A 20,404-nucleotide genomic window follows, 5' to 3' on the forward strand; every position below is an offset into this window, starting at 1 on the left:
GTATGGAGGCGTCACGTGACTGTCCAGTACTAATGATACCGTCGTTTGTTCATCTGTGGCAACCACCCAGGGCCAGACGTCTGTCAGGTCGGAGGACAAGAGCAAGAGAGAGTGGCACAAGAAGAAGAAACAGCAGGAACACACACACAAAAAAAAGTCAGGAAACTACCACCCCGTCCTCAGCTTTACACTAACTTACCCACCGCCCGAAGGATAACTCGAGTTTCAGGGGGCTGAAAGTAACGGCACGATGATGATGACCCAGGTGGAGACCACGGTGCGCTATGACAACGGCTACGAGGACGAGTACATGATGCAGGAGGACGAGTGGGACCGGGACATGCTGCTGGACCCTGCGTGGGAACAACAGCAGAGGAAAGTATGTCGAAGAAATTAACCTGATTCCAAGATAATTAAAAGTCAAGTGAATGTTGGCTAGCTGCTTTTTAGTGATGGAGGCAAAGATACCAGCGTTGTTGCTAAAAAAAAATGTATTTTAAGTTACATTTCAAAGTTTAAAAAATGTCGTTTTTGTTTTTAAAATAAATTTACTTTAAAAGAGTTGTGCAGACAACCATTGGGATGACCGTTAAGCTACCTGTAGCGGCCAGCTAAACGTTCGGCTAACGTCTTCAAAATAAAAACACCTATCCTCCATAACTGTCTTTTTGTGCTTGTATGTGGGGACAACACAAAGGTGCACAACAAATAAGTAACAGTTCATAACCCACAATAAGCTAGCAGCTATTCTCAGCATAAATAGCTTACCTCATGGCCAGAAAGTGATTCTTTTTTTTTTTTTTTTTAGCAGAGAATAGACTATTTTAATTGTTCATTTTTTTCAAAATTATGTTTTCAGTCAACTCACATTTTACTTTTACAACTCCAAAAAATAACACTGACTTAACAAATAAACCAAACATGTTTAAATATTAGTGGTTCAAACCCTACATTGTTATTTATGGTGTAAATTTACTATTTTAGTATTTAGTATTTTACATTTTGAGACTAAACTTCTACAGAAAATCTATACTAACACAAATTCACCTGGCTATTATAAATATTAAGGTTAAGACCCTACAGCATTAGTAATTAAAGTTAAGACCCTTCAGAAATTTACAGGAAAATCCAACCAAACATAACTGTAGATTCCTTGGATCCCCTGTGAGCAGGCTTTGTTCTTATTTTTCATCCTATATGTAATTTTCTTGTGTTCTTTATACTTTATTTATATTGTGTTTATTATTATCTTATTCTATTTTATTTTATTACTATTATGTGCTTTGTTTTTATTTTTGTATTATTTTGTATTATTTTTTTTACATATCTGTTTTGATTATTCATTTGATCTATTGGAAAAAAACATCACACACAGTTTTATTTGGAAGGCCAGCATCCCCTAACCTCTAGTGTACTCCTGGTTAAGAGCTTTGGGCTTGACTCCAGCCAGGGTCCAGGGAGGGAGGCTTGATGGACGGATGTGGTGGGTACCAGCTAACAATAGCTCTGCCTTCCAGCAGATCCACAGTCTGCTGCCTCTCCACTGATACGCGTGGAATGCGAGCTGTCAACAGATGCTTCTAACACATGATGACGCTCTTGGGATTAGAATGGACGCTACATCTAATTTTAACCTCGGGACCAAAAGGCATTATACTAGGGTTAATCCAGTGTCCTTGGTGCGGAATTCTTTTGTTTATAGAAGCCACCCAGAAATATTGTACCAGCACCAGCTCAACTCAATATAGCCTCGGCCTCCCACACTCTCAGTTGGTTTTAGGGCTTTAAAAGTTGGCTTGGCCCTTAAACTGCAGCTCTTTGCACAACTGGAGGCCATCAGCTCTGTGCCCTCTATAACCTCCCTGTGGCCCCCATGGCGATGACAAAACTGTATTTTTGGGAACACAATGCAGCAACACGATAGGCAGGTCTCCAGGCCATATGCACAACTATTTTTCCAGTGTTTGTCTTTTTGCTGATGGTAATTCGGAGTTTACAAGTGCTCATTCGAGAGTGATGTGGCTCTGTGAGCAGCTGTTCAAACTGATCAGAGCTGCAGCATCACTGAAGGTTGCACTCAGTAACACGAATGTAGAGCTTCTTTTTGGCTCCGTGATGATAAAATTGACTCTTGCAGAGCTTTTGTTTGCTATATTCGGAGCTACTTTTTGTAAGCTTTTCCAAATAATTCGACTCTTGCCATGTCATAGTGCAAGGGGTTCATTTTAAATCCCACTAACAGCTGTGATCCCTCTTCTCCAGTGGATAGTAATGTCACAGTGCTTATATGGACCTTTTTTGAATCTACTCGGACAGGTTTATCGAGGAGATTGATGAAGCCTTCAGTGCCCATTCATGTTACAAAGACAGAGCCAAGTCTTCGCTGCCAGGGTGCTGTGTTTCACCAAGTGAAAGTGCAGCGATGTTGTGATGATGTAGGTTAAGTCAGACCAAAGGAAGTTTGTGAAACGAGCATGATCCGTTGATGCGGCTCGGTCTTTCCAACATGTCAGACATCCACATTTATTTTCCGTCCTCCTGGACACAGCTTGCCAGTCTCCGCCCTAGTAAGGCCCCACAGGCATCAGTCAGTTCAGTGACAGGGTTGGTCCTCTCTGGATGTGATTCATGAATATTTTTAGCTTTAATCGTCACTGGGCAGTAGTGCCGGAGAGGGCGGGGGTGCCTGGAAAGTGAGGGTTCTGCGAGACTGTGACTGAGTCAAATTTGGAGGACCGGCGGCCGACGTTTTTTAACAAGGAGGGCAGCAGTTCAATGTCACACCCCGGGGGACTCACTCAGTGTGGAATGTGAAGGCCTTTACTCTAAAGCCTGCAATATTCTGTTTTTGCACCAGCACTCATGGGGGAAGGCTGAGTTACTGGCTAGGCAGTTGGCACTCATATGCATTCTCACTGGATATGAGCATAAGAATCAGGGTTGGAAAAAGCGCTAAAATATCTTCATTAAGTGATGCCACTTTGCTGAACTCAAAGTGTAAAAATACACTCATGAAAGTTAAAAGTAACTTATTCAAAATGTTCTCCTGTGCTTGTATATAAATAAAACATACTGCATCTGATCCTTTCCTGCTGTATTAATAAGGGACAAGAACACTGATCTGTTACACACTTTTCATTAATCATGTGGTAAAAATGCAAAAAGTGCAGCCAGTGAATTGTTCTGTCTTAACATTTTCAGGAAGCATCACACTTTTTCTGTTGGCCTTACAAAGTAAAGTACAAGGACTCATTCAGACCTGTTTATTGTTGGTGAAGGTGGAAGGTTAAAGAGGTAAATGTCATCAGGAAGTATGTCATCCAGCTAGCTTACAATAAAGACCCCTGTATGACTTTAGCATCTGCTTCTCAGCTTTTTGATTTAAGCCCCAATAAACATCAAAACTTAATTTCTAGCTTCTCCTCGTTACATACCCTTCACGTTATTTTACACGAGAGTTTTAGATACTGTCATCCATTATCCATACCTTCCTGTCTTCGCGCCCCAGTATAGTAATGATTGTGACCTGGAAGAGCAGCATACATGTACTGTGATAGAGCTATCTCCATGCAGCTGTAACATATCAGCATGTCATATTATAAGTGGCAAAATAGTGACAGAAAGTGACGTGAGAGGAGAACTTGTTCTGCGTCCACGTGACATTTTCACTCATGTTGACATGGAGAGACGTTTTGACGTTTTTCCTGCCGGTCTCTTATCGTGAGGCACAGCAGAGCAGTCTAAATTTAACACCTTATATCGGCTGGAATGTGCTCTGTGGTCGGCTTCTGGCTTTCATCCTTACAGTGCTGAGCGCCTGTGAACTGCTGGCTATTGAGACAGCTTATAAAAATAGGAGAAAGACAATGATCATGTCTTAACTTGATTTACGGTATTTCAGTGCCCCACATGGAGTGCATTTGGTCCTGATGAGTGTTAGCTTTGGAACTACAATAGAAAAAGTTGGCTATTTAACAATTAAACATAACTAGCTGTTCACTGAAGGTTAGCCTCAAAATGTAGCACAGGTCAAAGCAATGTGGTGGTAGATTTGGTGAATAGTGAAGATTTATTAAGCTGTTTGCTGTCTCCATTTGTTGAGAGAAAAATCACACCTGTTATGTATCTCGATAATGTAAAAGAGAATATAAGTGAGATGTGACAAAATGTAATATACAGTGTTTTAAATTAACAGTATGGCTCCATTTTTTTTGTTTTAATCTTTGGTACATCAGCTGAGCTTCCCAGGAAGTAAACAGTACTTCAGTTTTCCTGCATTGAATACTGTGCATTTGTCCAGTGACATTTTTATCAAATCCCATTTTAATTGGCCTTTCCTGTTAGACCTTCACAGCCTGGTGTAATTCCCACTTGAGGAAAGCTGGGACTCAAATTGAAAACATTGAAGAGGACTTCAGGAATGGACTAAAACTCATGCTGCTGCTGGAAGTTATCTCAGGTTGGAACACTAAAGGATGATATTTCCTTCATCACTCCATGTTTTCTTGTTTCAGTGATTTACTGTAGGTTGTATACATAACTGACCCTGTCACCGAATATTCGGTTTGCAGGAGAGAGGTTACCCAAGCCAGACAGAGGGAAGATGCGGTTTCATAAGATTGCTAATGTCAACAAAGCATTGGAATTCATCACAAGCAAAGGAGTGAAACTGGTCTCCATTGGAGCTGAAGGTAACTAAATCACTTCCTGTATATATGAATGCACTATAGGCCATCATGTATCCCGAAGGAACCCACACACATATCATTATGTGCCTATAATATATGCAGAAGTCTGAACTTAAGTCTGTATTTTATCATGTCTGCTACAGCAAATTGTGACAGTTTCTTTGGGTTTCAGAGATTGTGGATGGAAATGTAAAGATGACCCTTGGAATGATTTGGACTATCATCCTCCGCTTTGCCATTCAGGACATATCAGTGGAAGGTGAGATAATGAATAAATAAATAAATTAGATCTCCTATTTTGATTTCCTTACACAGTCTCCAAAGATTCTAGAAACATATTGTGACCTGTACATGAAATTAAATTAAAGTTTTATATGAAAAAGAAGTCTTTGTTCACTTGAGCCAAAGTAGCTTTTATGTTACAACAAAAACACTGACCAGATATTTATATGAATTCTGTTTCTCATCAGAAACATCTGCCAAGGAAGGTCTTCTTCTGTGGTGTCAAAGAAAGACTGCTCCCTACAGAAATGTTAATGTCCAAAACTTCCATGTCAGGTCAGTATTACGCCTTAAAGGGGAACTTCTTTTTTTTTCAACCTGGGGTCTGTTTCCATGTAATTTCATACATGTGAGTGATGGAGAAATGAATTTTCGAAATAGCTCCAGTATTTAGCCAGGCAGGCAGCTTAGCAGCTCGGCTAGCAGCTTGGCTAGCGAAAAGTATGGGGCAGCTGGCCCCCCCGCGTCAAGTCCGCCCTAACGTGCTTTTGCCCCACACTGACTGGCTCAGATAGTCTCAATGAGTGTCCCACAACATACTAGAGATGAGAAGTGAACGAAAACCTCCACATTACCTGGCGATCGCTCTTTGTTGTGGTCTGTATCCAAATCTCAGGACACTAGAACGGAAATCGGTTTTGGCACGAGCTATCGCGCGATTTGCTTTCTAGCTCCTGAGATTTGGATACAGACCACAACAAAGAGCGATCACCAGGTAATGTGGAGGTTTTCGTTCACTTCTCATCTCTAGTATGTTGTGGGACACTCATTGAGACTATCTGAGCCGGTCAGTGTGGGGCAAAAGCACGTTAGGGCGGACTTTGACGTGGGGGGGCCAGCTGCCCCATACTTTTCGCTAGCCGAGCTGCTAGCCGAGCTGCTAAGCTGCCTGCCTGCCTGGCTAAATACTGGCGCTATGTCGAAAATTCATTTCTCTATCACTCACATGTATGAAATTACATGGAAACAGACCCCAGGTTGAAAAAAAACGAAGTTCCCCTTTATATTCTTGCCACTGATTATAGTGATTTATAGCTAATCTGGATTATCTATAGTCTGTACAGTAATGCAATGTTTGGAAAGTGAGTGAATTCATCTGACAGCATTATGTCTGTACTAAGTTCTTCCTCACACTGACATGAAGCAATACAAAGTGTCACAACTTGAGTATGGCATCAGTGAAATGCTGCCACCAAGTGCTGTTGCACCAGTAATGGTTAAAGCTGAAACTGGACTTTCAGCACTTTCATCTCATTAAACTGACATGTTGGTTCTCTCTGCTTATTGGCTGGTGAAGCTGGAAGGATGGCCTGGCCTTCTGCGCCCTGATTCATAGACACAGACCCGACCTCCTCGACTACTCTAAGCTCAACAAGGTGTCGTGTGGTTTCACTTCATAACCAGGATGCTGTGTTTCAGCCCTGTACTCTAACACACCGATCTCCACAAAATTAACACTTTTATCACAGTATGAGCTGATAAATTGACATACCCTCTGAATATTGAATAATGGCAATTTGAACTGCTTTTCTGGATGTGTTCACCTGTGTTTTGAAACAGTAAAGAAGAGTAGGGCTCGAGTGTATCTCGTCTTTGTGAACCGTGTCCTCTTTCCTCTGCTAATAACACACTTGCAATGCTCACCTATTAGCCTGTTTGATGAAGTAATTTGTGTCGGCTTTAGTGTTGAATCCAGAGGAGATTGCAAACTATCAGTTGACTAGAATTGGTTCATTGGGACTGTTTATGCTATTTATGGCACTTCTGAGTGCACTTACAAATGCATAGCATTCCAGAGGACCAGCTCTGTGTTGTGTCACAGTGTCTTATTTGGCTGATGGTTATAATGCTGCTTTTTATTGTGGATATGTTCCTTGTTCACAGATGAATTCTAAGTGCATTTATTTAGTCTCACCTCACGGATCATTAGTCTTCACTGAAGCAGTTTACAATTTCATCATAATTAACATGTAAAGGCTGCGTTTTTTGTGCATCTGACTTCATCCATTACAAAATTGGATTTAACAGCAGAGATATGTGACCTCTCTTGTATGACATACTCTGAAGTGACATGGCTTTTCTCGTGCATTTGAAACCTGCATACTGTCTTGCATATCAGTGTGTGCATACAGACTTAAACTTTAAGTGTTTTGGGAGCATGAATCCATGTCTCATTTAAATGTTCTGGTTTAATGGATGCCTGGGATTCTCAGTGTTTGTGTATAAACAGATGAGGGCCTCAGTGAGCTGCTTATTTGCTGAGCTGGAGAGCATAGCTGGCTCTCCTCCTGTGTTCGTGAAGTGACAATAATATACAAATAATGCCCACTTTCCCTCCTGGAATAAGGTGCACTCTTAGCCAAATGGAAAGGCAGAGGCTGCCGTAGGTGTGTATGGGGCACTACATTTCCACTGCCAAGTCTGATTTAATGTTAAAGAGTTGTCGATATCTGACGGTTTAAAAGACATTTTAGTCAATGAATATCTAATAGAAATAAATTGAGAATAACTATTTTTAATGAATGGATTCATGAGAACTGACCTCAAGTCGAAACTTTTACTTCACCCTGGCTAAATGTGATCTGATACTGTAAATGTGTAGTAGGGGAACACCATGGTTGGATTTGAAGAGTGACATTTCCATTTGTTTTGGTAACAGAGCCACTCACTTTTCAGCACACAACTCAGTGACCTGACTTGAAGTTGACCCTGAATAGTCACAGAAACATGAGCCTAGTCCCTGCAGAGCTCCGGCTTAGCTTTACGTCTGCTATTGTCCATGCTGTCACGCTGTGTTCCCCAGTTAGAGGTTGACCAGCCCTCATAAAAGTCAGAAAGGTCTGTGAAATGATAACTGTGATATTTATTGGTTGAATCTTAGGTATCGCTACAAGGATTATGCCAATTTTTATAGTTAGGAAGGCTATATAATCGGTGATGCACACACAGGAAATACACTACAATATACCACAAGATATAATTTATTTCCACTGGATTTTTCTCCCTCTTTGTCTGTCTTTGACACACATATTCACACGCTCAGTCACACCTTGACTCTTCAGTTCTGCTCATGCTGCCAGGAGACAGTTGCATTGTGTGCCAGGCAGCTGTTGAGTCTGGCTCCAGGTGAGCGTGTTCGTTAAGCTTGCAGTGTTATAGCCTGCTGAGACAGCTCTGGTTAGAGGCACACACACATGGAAGGCTTGGGGTATCCTTCTGTCCATCCATCCCATCGTTTTACTACCCCATCCATCCATCCATCCATCCATCTGTCCTGCACTGGATCTGTGAGCAGCTGGTGCTGTCATGTAGTGTGCAATTTCCCACCCCCTACTTTTATGGAACAGCAGCACAGACATAGGGACAATAGCAGCAGCATGATAGCATGATCCCTTTACCCCATTGTGCTCTCACTGACTGCCCCATTAGCAAAGGGTTCACTGTCAGCTGTTGGCCTAATGCACCACTCCCCTCTGTTAAAACACTTTCCTGTCAGAGTCACTTTTGTGAGAAGAGAAAACGTCTGTGATTAAATTTGTCATTTCAGATATGATTTATTTTATACCAGTGAAATGTTTATTTGAATAATATATCAGTCAATTTACTTAGTGGCTGATGGTCATTCACATAATTTGCATAATAAAAAAATAAACATATGCTGGTAACAGAATCATGAATGTAAAGATTTACTTGCCCTTTTCATCATTTTTGATTTTGAAGTCTTCACTTTGACATGTTTGAGACTAAAGTATCAAAAGCGTAATTAAAAAAAAAAAACGCATCAAGGATAGCAATATTCATAAGTGGTTTTTGTCAGATTTAAAAAAAACTCATGAATGTTATGGATTGAGAAAATGAGTCAATAGCAATTGACTTTCCTGTGAAGAGTTGATGGTAAATCTGTAATCAACACACTCGTATGAAGGGCCTAATAAACATTCGACTCATGTGGAAAGTTAAACTAGATTAAAGGTTTTTGTGTGGAAGACCTTTTTGATAGATTTTCAAGTGCATGTAGAGTATGTAGCCAGGGAGTTTAGTGTCCTCCGCAGCATGGAGCTCAGCGCCGGGGCATTTTAAGTCCAGCATTGGTCTGCAGTGATGTAGAAATGTGTTTCTTTATTTAGGATGATCCTCTGGGGAACCTGAACCTGGCCTTTGACATAGCTGAGAAACACCTGGACATTCCCAAAATGCTGGACGCAGAAGGTAATATTTATGAATCAGAAGCATCCAGTATGAGATTTGTGATAAAGATGTTCAGCTTTATGATCTTTAAAATTTGCTTTAACAATACGACTGTTCCTATGTGTGTGTCTGTTGGCCCATTTTCCTTAATAGAGGTGTAACCAGCAACCACACGTTTCAGTCATGATTAGTTATGTGTACAACTAAACACATAATGATCCTGCTGTTATTGAACCATCTATATGTAAAGAACTGAAACAATAACAACAAAATAGATAGCAGTCAAAGGAGGCTTCAAATGGATTTTTGCCTTGAGTCACCAAATTAGTTGTAGATTCCACCTGTGTCTTTCTTTCTGCCATGTTAATTATTCCTCCTTTTATTTCTACAGATATCATCAACACCCCCAAACCTGACGAGAGAGCCATCATGACCTATGTTTCCTGCTTTTACCATGCATTTGCTGGAGCCGAGCAGGTATCGAGGCTGAAACTATCACTTTCCCAATTTTTATATTTAGACTACTTAGCTATTCATGTCTCTCTTTTCAACAGAACAAATGTATTTTGAGAACACAGTCGGGTGCAGAAACCTATTGTCGGTTTGGTTTTGAAATGGCATGCTGATCAACAAATGTGTTGTGAGGATAATGTCATTTGGTGTATTAAAAAGGCTCAATGGGGGCACGGCCTGCTGTCTTACTTTGCTGATTTAATTACAATATTTTTGTGCTCTGTACTCTCAGGCGGAGACAGCTGCCAACAGGATCTGTAAGGTGCTCGGCGTAAACCAAGAAAATGAGAAACTAATGGAGGAGTATGAGAGACTGGCCAGTGAGGTAAAGTTTCTTTAGAAAAATATGATAATGACACTTCATCTGATAAAACCTTTTATTTTTCAAAGTGAAATACTATGTGAATAATCATAAATGCAGTAAAGCTGATCCTCTGCATATTTCATGAAAGCAAATCAAAGTATAAGTTCAAGCTTAAGTTTGGGTTAAAAAACATCTCTCTTCTCCCCACTTATGTATCTTCTTGCTGCGATAAGCTGAGACCCATCTGCTTAAAAAATGAATTATTCATCACAGTCTATCTTAACATGAAGCTCTTTTGCCTCTTCACTTATTCCCATGTTGTCCTTGTGTTTCCCAGCTGCTGGAGTGGATCCGTCGCACCACTCCCTGGCTGGAAAACCGAACCCCAGAGAAGACCATGGCAGAGATGCAGCGGAAGCTGGAGGACTTCAGAGACTACAGACGCCAGCACAAGCCCCCCAAGGTGCAGGAGAAGTGCCAGCTGGAAATTAACTTCAACACCCTGCAGACCAAGTTGCGCATCAGCAATCGCCCTGCCTTTATGCCCTCTGAGGGGAAGATGGTATCTGTGAGTCACAGCTCAAATTCTTTCCTTGATTGTAATTAAATGGTCACAGACATGTTTGTGATTGTGTACATTACTGTTCATGTCAAGTCATAAGGGAAATGCTTTAGTGGTTCAGTCTTAAGCAGGACTTTGAAGGAACAAGCAGTCACACTACGCTGATGAAGGGTGATATTTATAACATTTCTAGATTCAGAAACAAACAATGTTTCAACTGAGTTTTCCTTTTCATTGTGTTGATAGGACATAGCCAGTGCATGGCAGGGCCTGGAGCAAGCAGAGAAAGGCTACGAGGAGTGGCTTCTTACAGAGATCCGTAGGCTCGAGAGGCTGGACCACCTGGCAGAGAAATTTCGCCAAAAAGCCACTAATCATGAGAACTGGGCCAGCGGTCAGTTGCAGTAATACATTTAGCTCTTTAACTCTCTTTATACTTGCTTTTCTGTTTCTTAGTGCTGTGTCTATTAGTTGTTTATCTGCAGTCATCAGTATTCCTGCTACTCAACCTGCTTTTCATTGTACAAGTGTTTCATTTCGTCCAGGGGTTTGTTTAGACTTCTTCCTAATGAGATGTAATTGAAGGCTTTAGACTCTGTCCAATGCAATCAGCCCGTAGAGCGGCCATTTTCTCTATCTGCGATGGCCAAATAAGGCCTGTGTTTAGCTCTAACCCACTAATTACCTTGTTGTTCCTTTCTCTTGTGATATTCAGGTAAAGAACTGATCCTCTCCCAGAAGGACTATGAAACAGCAACTCTAACAGAAATCAGAGCGTTGCTACGAAAACATGAGGCCTTTGAGAGTGACTTGGCAGCCCACCAGGACAGAGTGGAGCAGATTGCTGCCATTGCTCAGGAACTAAAGTACGCACTCCCTATAGCAGATGTCTGAGTCATGTGTCATGGAGACCCAAGAGGGGAAATAATATCAAAGTCAGCTAGTGCAATATTGTTTTCTCTTTCTCTCTTGTAAATATTATTTTAATTGTGTTCTGGCCAAAGACAAAATATAACCTACAGGGGTGACTGCCTGACTAAATTATGGATGACAAGCAACAAAAGATGTGCACAACGCTGCACTGTGCTCACATAGAAAATGAAAATATGTATTGTTCCAAGAAACATCTGTTCTGCTTCCTTTCTTCACTTTTGAGACAGTGGAAGAAGAAAACCGTTAGAAGCAAGCAGTTAACACAATAATTTGGAACAAAATCACTCACCATTTCTCTCCCAGTCACTCACTGAGAGATGATTTTTAACCACTTTGGAACTCCAGGCCACGGTGGAGGTTAGATATTCCTGATGCTTATTCTTAGTTAAGTGTCTGTCACTACAGTTTCAGCAGAGAGGTGTGGTTCACAGACATGCTGAGGGTTTCAACCAGCAATGATAGACACCTGTGTGTCATTACCTGCTCAATCTGGGATTGGCTTCAAAGTATTTCCTGTTTTATATTTAACAAGTGCTCTGAGCGAGGAGGATAATGGTTCAACTGACAAGCAAAATGGCTACTTGGGGTTTTGTAAGGTATGTGATGGTCAGATGATTATGTTTGCTTGTTCATTTTCTATTTGTGGCTTGTTTATTTTGAGTTTATTTTGATGCTGTTTTCTTTTCCAGCCAGTTGCTCCTCGTTGCACTGTTAAGCTGGAATGTCCATTGCTTTCCTGCTAAAAATGGTAAGACTACAACATTACTGACACTATAAATGTTCTCAGATGCTTACTTAAACTTAAGTGACCTAAATGTTATCAGATTTTCTTTTCGCTTAATAAACTTTGCCATAAACATTATTTGCCCCTAGCATGGAGCTGGAACCAGCCCAATCCTGATGGGAGCAGTCTCTCAAACATGGAGGGGAATCCTGACCTCGGTTATGGCTCTCCTCCTCCTCCTAATTTCCCTGCTCTGCCCGATGATCCAAATGATCCTACTGTTTCATTTCTGTATGATGGACCAACAGAGGGAGAATATTCTCCTCCTGGAACCAATCCAGCAAGCTTCACTTCAACTCCAGACATGTACGGTGTGACATCTGCTCGGGGTCCTATGGAAGAGTCTGCAGCTACCTACTTGACATCTGGAACATCTCAGCCCCAGCCTCATGTTGGCTTTCCTCCCCGTCCACCTGTGTTTCAAGCGGGTGAGCTTGATCGCTTTGAAGGCAGTAGTGCGCATGGTAACTCAGAAAAGGAAACTGAGCAGATGGATTTTGTGCCACCTTTTCCATATCTGCAACCTCCCTTTAAGGGTGGTGAGTTAAGCAACTATGCATCCACCTTTGAGCATGGAAATATGGAAAGGGAAACGGAAGATCAAGGTTTCACGGCAGGTCCTCCTCATATGTCAGCTCAGCTGTCAAGTGCTTTCTCACCTGAAGGAGACTTCATGCAGCCATTTTCACAGTCATTTGGACCAAGCCTGTTTGACCTCTTCCTGAGTGGTCAGCATCCTCCTGGTACACTGTCCCACTTCCAGACAGAGTATGAAAACGGTGGAGATCATCAAGATGATGTCCATTATGAGAGATACAACTTCCCTGATGATCAAACCCTGGTTCCCAGTGATGGATTCCTGCAGCAGCCCCAGAAGTTTCCCAAGTTTTCTGTGATTTAACCAAGCTTTGTTTTTCAAACAACTTGAAACATTTCAGGGTAAAGGCAGGTCTACTAATCCGTGCAGTTTACTCTATTGTGACTTTTGTTGAAGTTGCTTGACTTAAATTTCAATAAAAAAAAACTAAATGAACACATTGTTTACTTTGCAGTAGTTTGATTTTTTTTTTTTTTTTAGGTCCTCTGAGAGCCTTCAACAGAAGTTTCCTGAGCATACAGGAAGTGCATAAACTTACTGAACAGTCAGTGTGGTTATGCAAAGAAATACAAAATCTATTCTAGTCTTCAAGATCCCTAATGTGACCTTATTAGGCCAACTAGAATTGATCAACATGGATTGAGCTGGGTTTCAGGTGTAAAACGTACAATACATTGTTGGGCTTTGATTTAAATTTTGTGGCAACAACATAGTCCATTTTCTTTGTAAAAAGAGTACTGGTTTAGTTATTTGCTTCAATATTGAAGTCAATACAACTGGGTTTGTACATATGCTTTGATTTAATGTGACCTTAAACTTGTACCACTCTGTGCTCCATGACACTTAACTCACTATGCTATCAGTGGCTGCTGTTTGGACAAATTCTCCAAATGACAAGTCCTTTTCCAAATCTGAAAAGGTGACACTTGAATTTTCTTTTTCCGTTTTTGTTCCAGTGAGCTTGACTACCATGATGTTGCCGCTGTGAACCAACGCTGCCAGAGCATCTGTGACTTGTGGGATAAGCTGGGGACCCTGACTCAGAAGAGGAGAGAGTCACTGGAGGTAAGGATGAGATCAAGATTTGACTTATGTTCATGTATAACTGAAAACGGATGAAAGACGTTCATATCAAAGCCTTTAGTCTTTATCATAGATGGTGAGGTCCTAGAAGTTCAGACGTCTTTGTATATGTTAGGGAAGTCTCCACAAGAGTGTGCTAATGTTCCACATTGACATGGAATGAAAATGCATTCAAAACCAACTTAATCAAAATGATAGCCGAAGCTTATTTAGATGTCTGTGAATGAAGAGACAACTGATTGATGAGGAGAGATAATTGGATCCCCTCTAAAAACCCTGACCCACATAGAAGAGTGAAATAGAAGGCTGGAGGGGATAAAGGAGGAATAGATGTAGAAACCCTGCCCAGGAAGTGGCTGGCTCAAAGCCCACTAGCCACTTCCTCTGATCCATGCTGGCCATTCCAGACCTGCAAATGTGTGAGGGCCTGGGAAAGGGGCCAAGGATTAAATCTGAATGACAGGGACAGGGGTCTGTTCCTGTCCATCTCCTACTCCCCGCCACCCTCCATGGATCCTAGCATTATTCATCAAAACAGGTGAGGGCATGTTGGTTTTTGTGATGTGAGATATGAGGATGACTCCTTGTTAGGACATGGGGAAGCATAATGAGGAGCTGTAGTTGGACATGATCTAAATTTAAAAACATACGTGTTACATTTTGTAATCTTTTCAGCGCACAGATAAGTTGCTGGAAACTATTGATCAGCTGTTCCTGGAGTTTGCCAAGAGGTCAGCACCTTTCAACAACTGGATGGAAGGAGCTATGGAGGATCTGCAGGACATGTTCATAGTTCATACTATTGAAGAGGTCCAGGTAAGCTACTGCCTTTGGTGTGATTAAAGCAGCATTTTACAATATTGCTGCTGATATATAGTCCAGATGACAATGACCTGCTCGCAACTTTCAAATGATGATGCATCATATTTGGTTGTTCAGTGTGAAGCCTATATACTGTTCCTTTGAGTTATAAATATCTACATGGTGTCTGGTGCTATTTAGTGTAATGTTGCTATACTTGTCACCTGTAAGAAAATCACACAAAGTTATCCCTCTTGACAAATTGAAATTTAAATAAAATGGCAGGACTTCCCTCTTCTACTTCCTCTTCCAGAGTCTAATCGCAGCTCATGAGCAGTTCAAAGCTACTTTACCCGAGGCGGACGCAGAGAGACAGGCCATCTTGGGAATCCATAATGAGGTGCTGAAAATTTCCCAGAGCTACGGGATCAAGGCCAACATTGTTAACCCTTACAGCACCATCACATTTGAAGAGCTTCTCAACAAGTGGGAAAAGGTAGCTACAGTTTTAACTAGCACTCGCTTACACATTCATATAATATGTTGAGTAATGGCCATTTTTCAAACAGTGGGTGTCTGCCCATTTAAAAGGCAATAATTATGAAAAATGGAGGTTGGAGAGCCTTGTCTGCATTTATTGATAAATTAAAGAAGGACTTCTCTAGCATATTATCACTGAGCTGAAGTGTTCAGCACCCAGTAAGAATCTAAAGTATGTTATCTAAATATCCTAGCCTGGTTTGGTTTATTGTTAATGGCTCTTTTTGGGGTAGTGAGCTTCTTGCAGCACCATGTAACCCCTTTGTGTGTGTATGTATGTTTTGTAGGTTAAGAAGCTGGTTCCCCAGAGAGATGGTGCCCTCCAGGAGGAGATGGCACGTCAGCATACCAATGAAAGGCTGAGACGGCAGTTTGCTGCCCAGGCTAATCTCATTGGACCCTGGATACAGACCAGGATGGAGGTTTGATACAGACTTCATTAGCAATTTGAGACTTAATCAAATAAAGACCTAAACTGGGAGATAATTATTTTCAAATGTATTGTACATAATGGAGGTCCAATGACGGTGGCTTTTTGATGATGACTGATTAATGCCAAATACAACTGCTAATTATAGACACAAAATTTTTCTTGGAAAATGTCCTGGCAGAGTTTATCCTTAGCTACGTACATTTATCTCCCTGCAGTGTCAGTAAGCAAACCAGCCGATCTTCAGATTAGCATCTTACGATCTAATTGGTGTAAAAATGTAGCCAACCTCATTACATATGTTATCGTGACAGGAAATTGGGCGCTGCTCCCTGGAGATAGGAGGCACCTTGGAGGACCAGATGACCCAGCTGAAGCAATGTGAACATGTCATTGTTGCTTACAAACCCAACATTGATAAATTGGAGGGAGACCACCAACTAATCCAAGAATCGCTTGTGTTTGATAACAAGCATACCAACTACACTATGGAGGTACAGCACCAGCACCACAGCTATTAATATATGCACATATAGATCAAATGAACAGGAGGCACATGCAACACATACACTGCATAGGATGTACTGAATTTCCAGACATTCAATATTCATTAAAGTGGTCCAGATGTGTTGTTTTTGTGTTGACACGTCCGCTCTGTCACTGCATCAACAGCACATCCGTGTTGGATGGGAGCTGCTCCTCACAACCATCGCCCGAACCATCAATGAGATCGAGACCCAGATCCTGACCAGGGACGCCAAGGGCATCAGTCAGCAGCAGATGAATGAGTTCAGATCTTCTTTTAACCACTTTGACAGGGTACAGCTCTTTACCATATCACATCGCTGGTATCTGTCTTTATTTGAGAAGCAGAGAATGGGGAAGCCCACTGTTCAAAGACACTTCTGTAACTGTGAACAGCGTCGGCCATATGTTCTGTCTGGAGTGGTGGTCTGCAGCTGATCCTACATTTCACCACTACTGATTGAAAGGACGGATGAATATTTAAATTTTTCATTATCGCAAATCATCCCTTTTAAACAGTAGCTGCTATTGTGCTGTTGTTTGTAATCTAATTTAACTATATTTCACTGATATTTTAAATATTGTAGAAGTTATCACAAAAGCCAAAAAGAAAGTTCAGCCCATCCAGAGTACCTGCCAGATTTGGGGATATTTTAGAAAACGCTGCATATAGCACATGTCTTTTAGGATTTAGTCTCTCAATCTGGCTGCCATGTTTCATGCTATATGACAAGAATGTTGCATCTGATGGACTTAGTTTGTGATCTTATTTATGATTCAGTCTGTCCTCTCTCCAACTGTTATGTTCTGTATGGTGAACCTGAAATTTAACCTGTAGAAGAAGAACGGAGCAATGGAAACTGATGACTTCAGAGCCTGCCTCATCTCAATGGGTTATGATTTGGTATGTTTTACATCAGGATTGACTAGGATATGATATTAACTGAATTCATATTTTTTGTCTTATGCATTTTACATATACATGCATGCAGATGTTCTCCATTAATGCTTTTCTCAGGGAGAGGTGGAGTTTGCCCGGATTATGATCCTGGTGGATCCCAATGGCACTGGGATTGTCTCCTTCCAGTCTTTCATTGACTTCATGACCAGAGAGACTGCTGATACGGACACTGCTGAACAGGTTGTGGCATCCTTCCGGATCCTGGCAGCTGATAAGGTACATGTGTGTGTTTGAGCTAGTGTGACTTACTGACATTTGGGCTGACTTTAACACATTTTAGTCTCACCATTATTTCCAAGTAATTGCCATGCTCTGCTATTTTGTTCATGAACTTGAAATGGGGAAAAAAGGGATGTGTTAGTACGAATCTTACAGGCAACTTTCTATTCACCACCACAGCCCTATATACTTGTGGATGAGCTGAGGAGAGAACTTCCCCCTGAACAAGCAGAGTATTGCATCATGAGGATGCCACCTTATGCCGGACCTGGCGCACCACCAGGGGCGCTAGACTACACTGCCTTCTCCACTGCCCTCTACGGAGAGAGTGACCTTTAACCTGACCAGAACACCTTTTAATCTACTGAGCGTTTACCCGTCCCCGTACCTCCCCACTGCAGTCCTACCCTGCCCTCCATCCCTTGATGAAATTAAGGAATCAACAATGCAAGGTGTATCGAACGTGTTGAATTAAATGAAAGTTTTTATTGATAAGTTTTCTGACACAGTAGGCTGTCTGCAATTGTGCTGAGCATTGTCATTACTTGGTATTCTTCCTGCGTCCTTTTGTTTAAAACATGCCCCTCTAAAGAAACAGAAACTGCCCTGATCAAATTATATTGGAAAACAATGCAATTTACTTTATCACTTGTGTTGTTATTTGAGCAGAAAATAGAATTTTGCACTAAAGGTAAACAGAAGCGACAAAGATACAGATCATTTGGTAAAAGTCATACACCGATGGGATAATTTTATTTCAATAGTCTATCAATTGAAGATAACAGTCCCATTTTGTCTTGCAGAGTTGTGTGTTGTTTTCATGTTTCCTCACTATGCCTTTTGTTTTGGGAATAAAATGTTCTGATAAGGCATTTTGAGATGGTTAAAGTGAATTACAGTTTGCAAAAGCAATTTCCAACCCATTGCCATCCATCAATAAACAGCGGGTTCCCAAAACGACAAAAATATGCAGCACCAGCGGTGGAAAAAATGAGAAGTCGCATGAATGCTAAAGTAAATGTTTACAATTGCCTGGTGCTTTAAGAGGTAGAAAACCCAGAGGATTAAATGTGTCGTGTTCATGAGGGATGCAAAATTCAACCTTTTCTCTGGCAGGAACAAATATGCTCATGCTTACATGTGCCTGGAAGTGTGTGTCTGTGCTAAAAAGCAAAGAACAAATACACAAGAACATGAAACTCAAATGTAACACCAAGGTGAGACCTCCTTGATGTCGTCACGGAAAATTATGGATTAAAAATAGAAGTGTGTGTGGCAGTGGCGTACATGTAAAGCCTTCATTTACATTTTATTCTAATTGTGTTCTGAGGTAAGCTGCAGTAGACACAAGGGATCTTATTTGTTTTTTTAAATACCTGTATAGAAACCTCTACTATGGTCATGTTTTTGTGAGTACTCTTAACATCCTGTACTCATTTTGTGAACTGTAGCATCTTTTTAACATTTTAGGTACATGTAAGCATTTTTTCAGTTGTTTCTGCTTCAGGGCGTTTTAAAGATATTTCTATAAATCCCTTATTTAGCCATGTATGCCATTATGTGCTGGCTAAATATCTTTACTTGGTTTCCCAATTTCTCCTTGACACATTTGAAGTCCTAATGTTAAAATAATGCATACCTCCATGCTGATTTCTCATTTGTCCTCTTCACACAGTGATGAAGAAATGATAAATACTTATCATCCTGTCATCCACAAAATACTTAAATATCCAGTAGTTGCTATGATTTCACCAAAATGTGCTGGTACATGCTGAAAACACTTTACACCAAAAATGAAAATTACTTACGAAACAATCTTTGGGATGCTGTTGATGAAAAACAATGAAAGATCAAAAAAATTTTGTTCTTGATTTTGCCCCTAGAATTTTCTGAGAAGGGCTCATCGGCCATTTTGCACAGCCTCAAATCACTGGCGTAAACTAGAGTCCCTACATTATCAGAGTATCGACCCGACGGGTCCAAAAAATTTTGGTCACGTGATCTATAGGCGCCATTTTGTTTCCTATTCATGAACGCCGGGTTTTCCTGTTGACGTTGTTTACACTGCAGAGAGTAATTCTAGGTCCTTTTTCGCTTCTTAAATAGCTGAAAAATGATGGGCTGTTGTGCCTTTGGGTGCGCAAATCGATCGGAGAAGGGATTCCACATGTTTAGATTTCCCAGTAATAGTGAAAGAAGGAAACTGTGGGAAAATAAGTCCGGAGAGTGGGATGGAAACCGACTTCATCGTTTTTGTGCCAGGTTAGTCCCATGTATGTACTTTCATGTTATGATGTATGGGTGAATGACAGAAACGTTTGATGTGATTTTAGGCAGTTGTGGTTATTTTGACTTTGACCATTTTCATGCATGGAGATGCATGAACCCCGTTAAACTTAAGCGGCCCGTATGTGCAAACGTATTTTGCTAAATTGACCGAAGCTGCAAACTCGATGATAGAAACATTATACACCCATGAAAAGCTTAGATTCTCATGAATCCGCCGGTATAAACCACTTTCAGATGTGATTACCACAGCGGGTAATATAAACACAATTGTCCAATAAATAACGTAAACAGCAAAACTCACCTTTGAATCCTCATAACTAGTCACAGATGAAAATATTCCACAAAAAACGGCCATAATCCAACCTTGGACATCCAGACAAAACAAGCCAGTAAAATATTTTGTCCAAAATATGTCTTGAAAACAGTAAAAAATCCACAAATAGCTAGCTTTCGTGAATGTGCACCTCGCGCTGCGCGTCCCATATTGAGTGAATGGAAACAAAATGGCTTCAAATCCCCAGTTGTCGCTACTCTGATAATATAGGGACTCTAGAGTAAACTATTATAATAGTCTATTAGATGCAAGTAAGAGGTGAGAAACTTTTTAATTTTAACTTTGATTTGTTGTATTTTGGTAACAAAATGAAGATTCGCTGAATTTGCTGGCTCTGTTATCTAATTCAGGATTATGCATTCATTAAATA

The 20,404-nt window shown here is 40.9% G+C and overlaps 1 protein-coding gene across 1 annotated transcript; it reads left to right on the plus strand.

Moving 5' to 3' along the window:
- Nucleotides 1–20,404, plus strand: actn2b (actinin, alpha 2b). The gene is made up of 21 exons (XM_022198359.2): nt 1–379; nt 4,345–4,459; nt 4,572–4,691; nt 4,861–4,947; nt 5,159–5,246; nt 6,268–6,346; nt 9,098–9,179; nt 9,550–9,635; nt 9,904–9,996; nt 10,313–10,543; nt 10,784–10,931; nt 11,253–11,403; nt 13,809–13,917; nt 14,611–14,751; nt 15,050–15,232; nt 15,564–15,698; nt 16,021–16,200; nt 16,379–16,525; nt 17,070–17,135; nt 17,250–17,408; nt 17,592–20,404. Exons 1-21 carry the CDS (start codon nt 251–253, stop codon nt 17,748–17,750), a joined length of 2,688 nt encoding a protein of 895 aa, XP_022054051.1. The 5' UTR covers nt 1–250; the 3' UTR covers nt 17,751–20,404.

The sequence above is a fragment of the Acanthochromis polyacanthus genome, chromosome 15 (assembly GCF_021347895.1).
Source record: "Acanthochromis polyacanthus isolate Apoly-LR-REF ecotype Palm Island chromosome 15, KAUST_Apoly_ChrSc, whole genome shotgun sequence".
In the NCBI taxonomy this organism is placed as follows: Eukaryota; Metazoa; Chordata; class Actinopteri; family Pomacentridae; genus Acanthochromis; species Acanthochromis polyacanthus.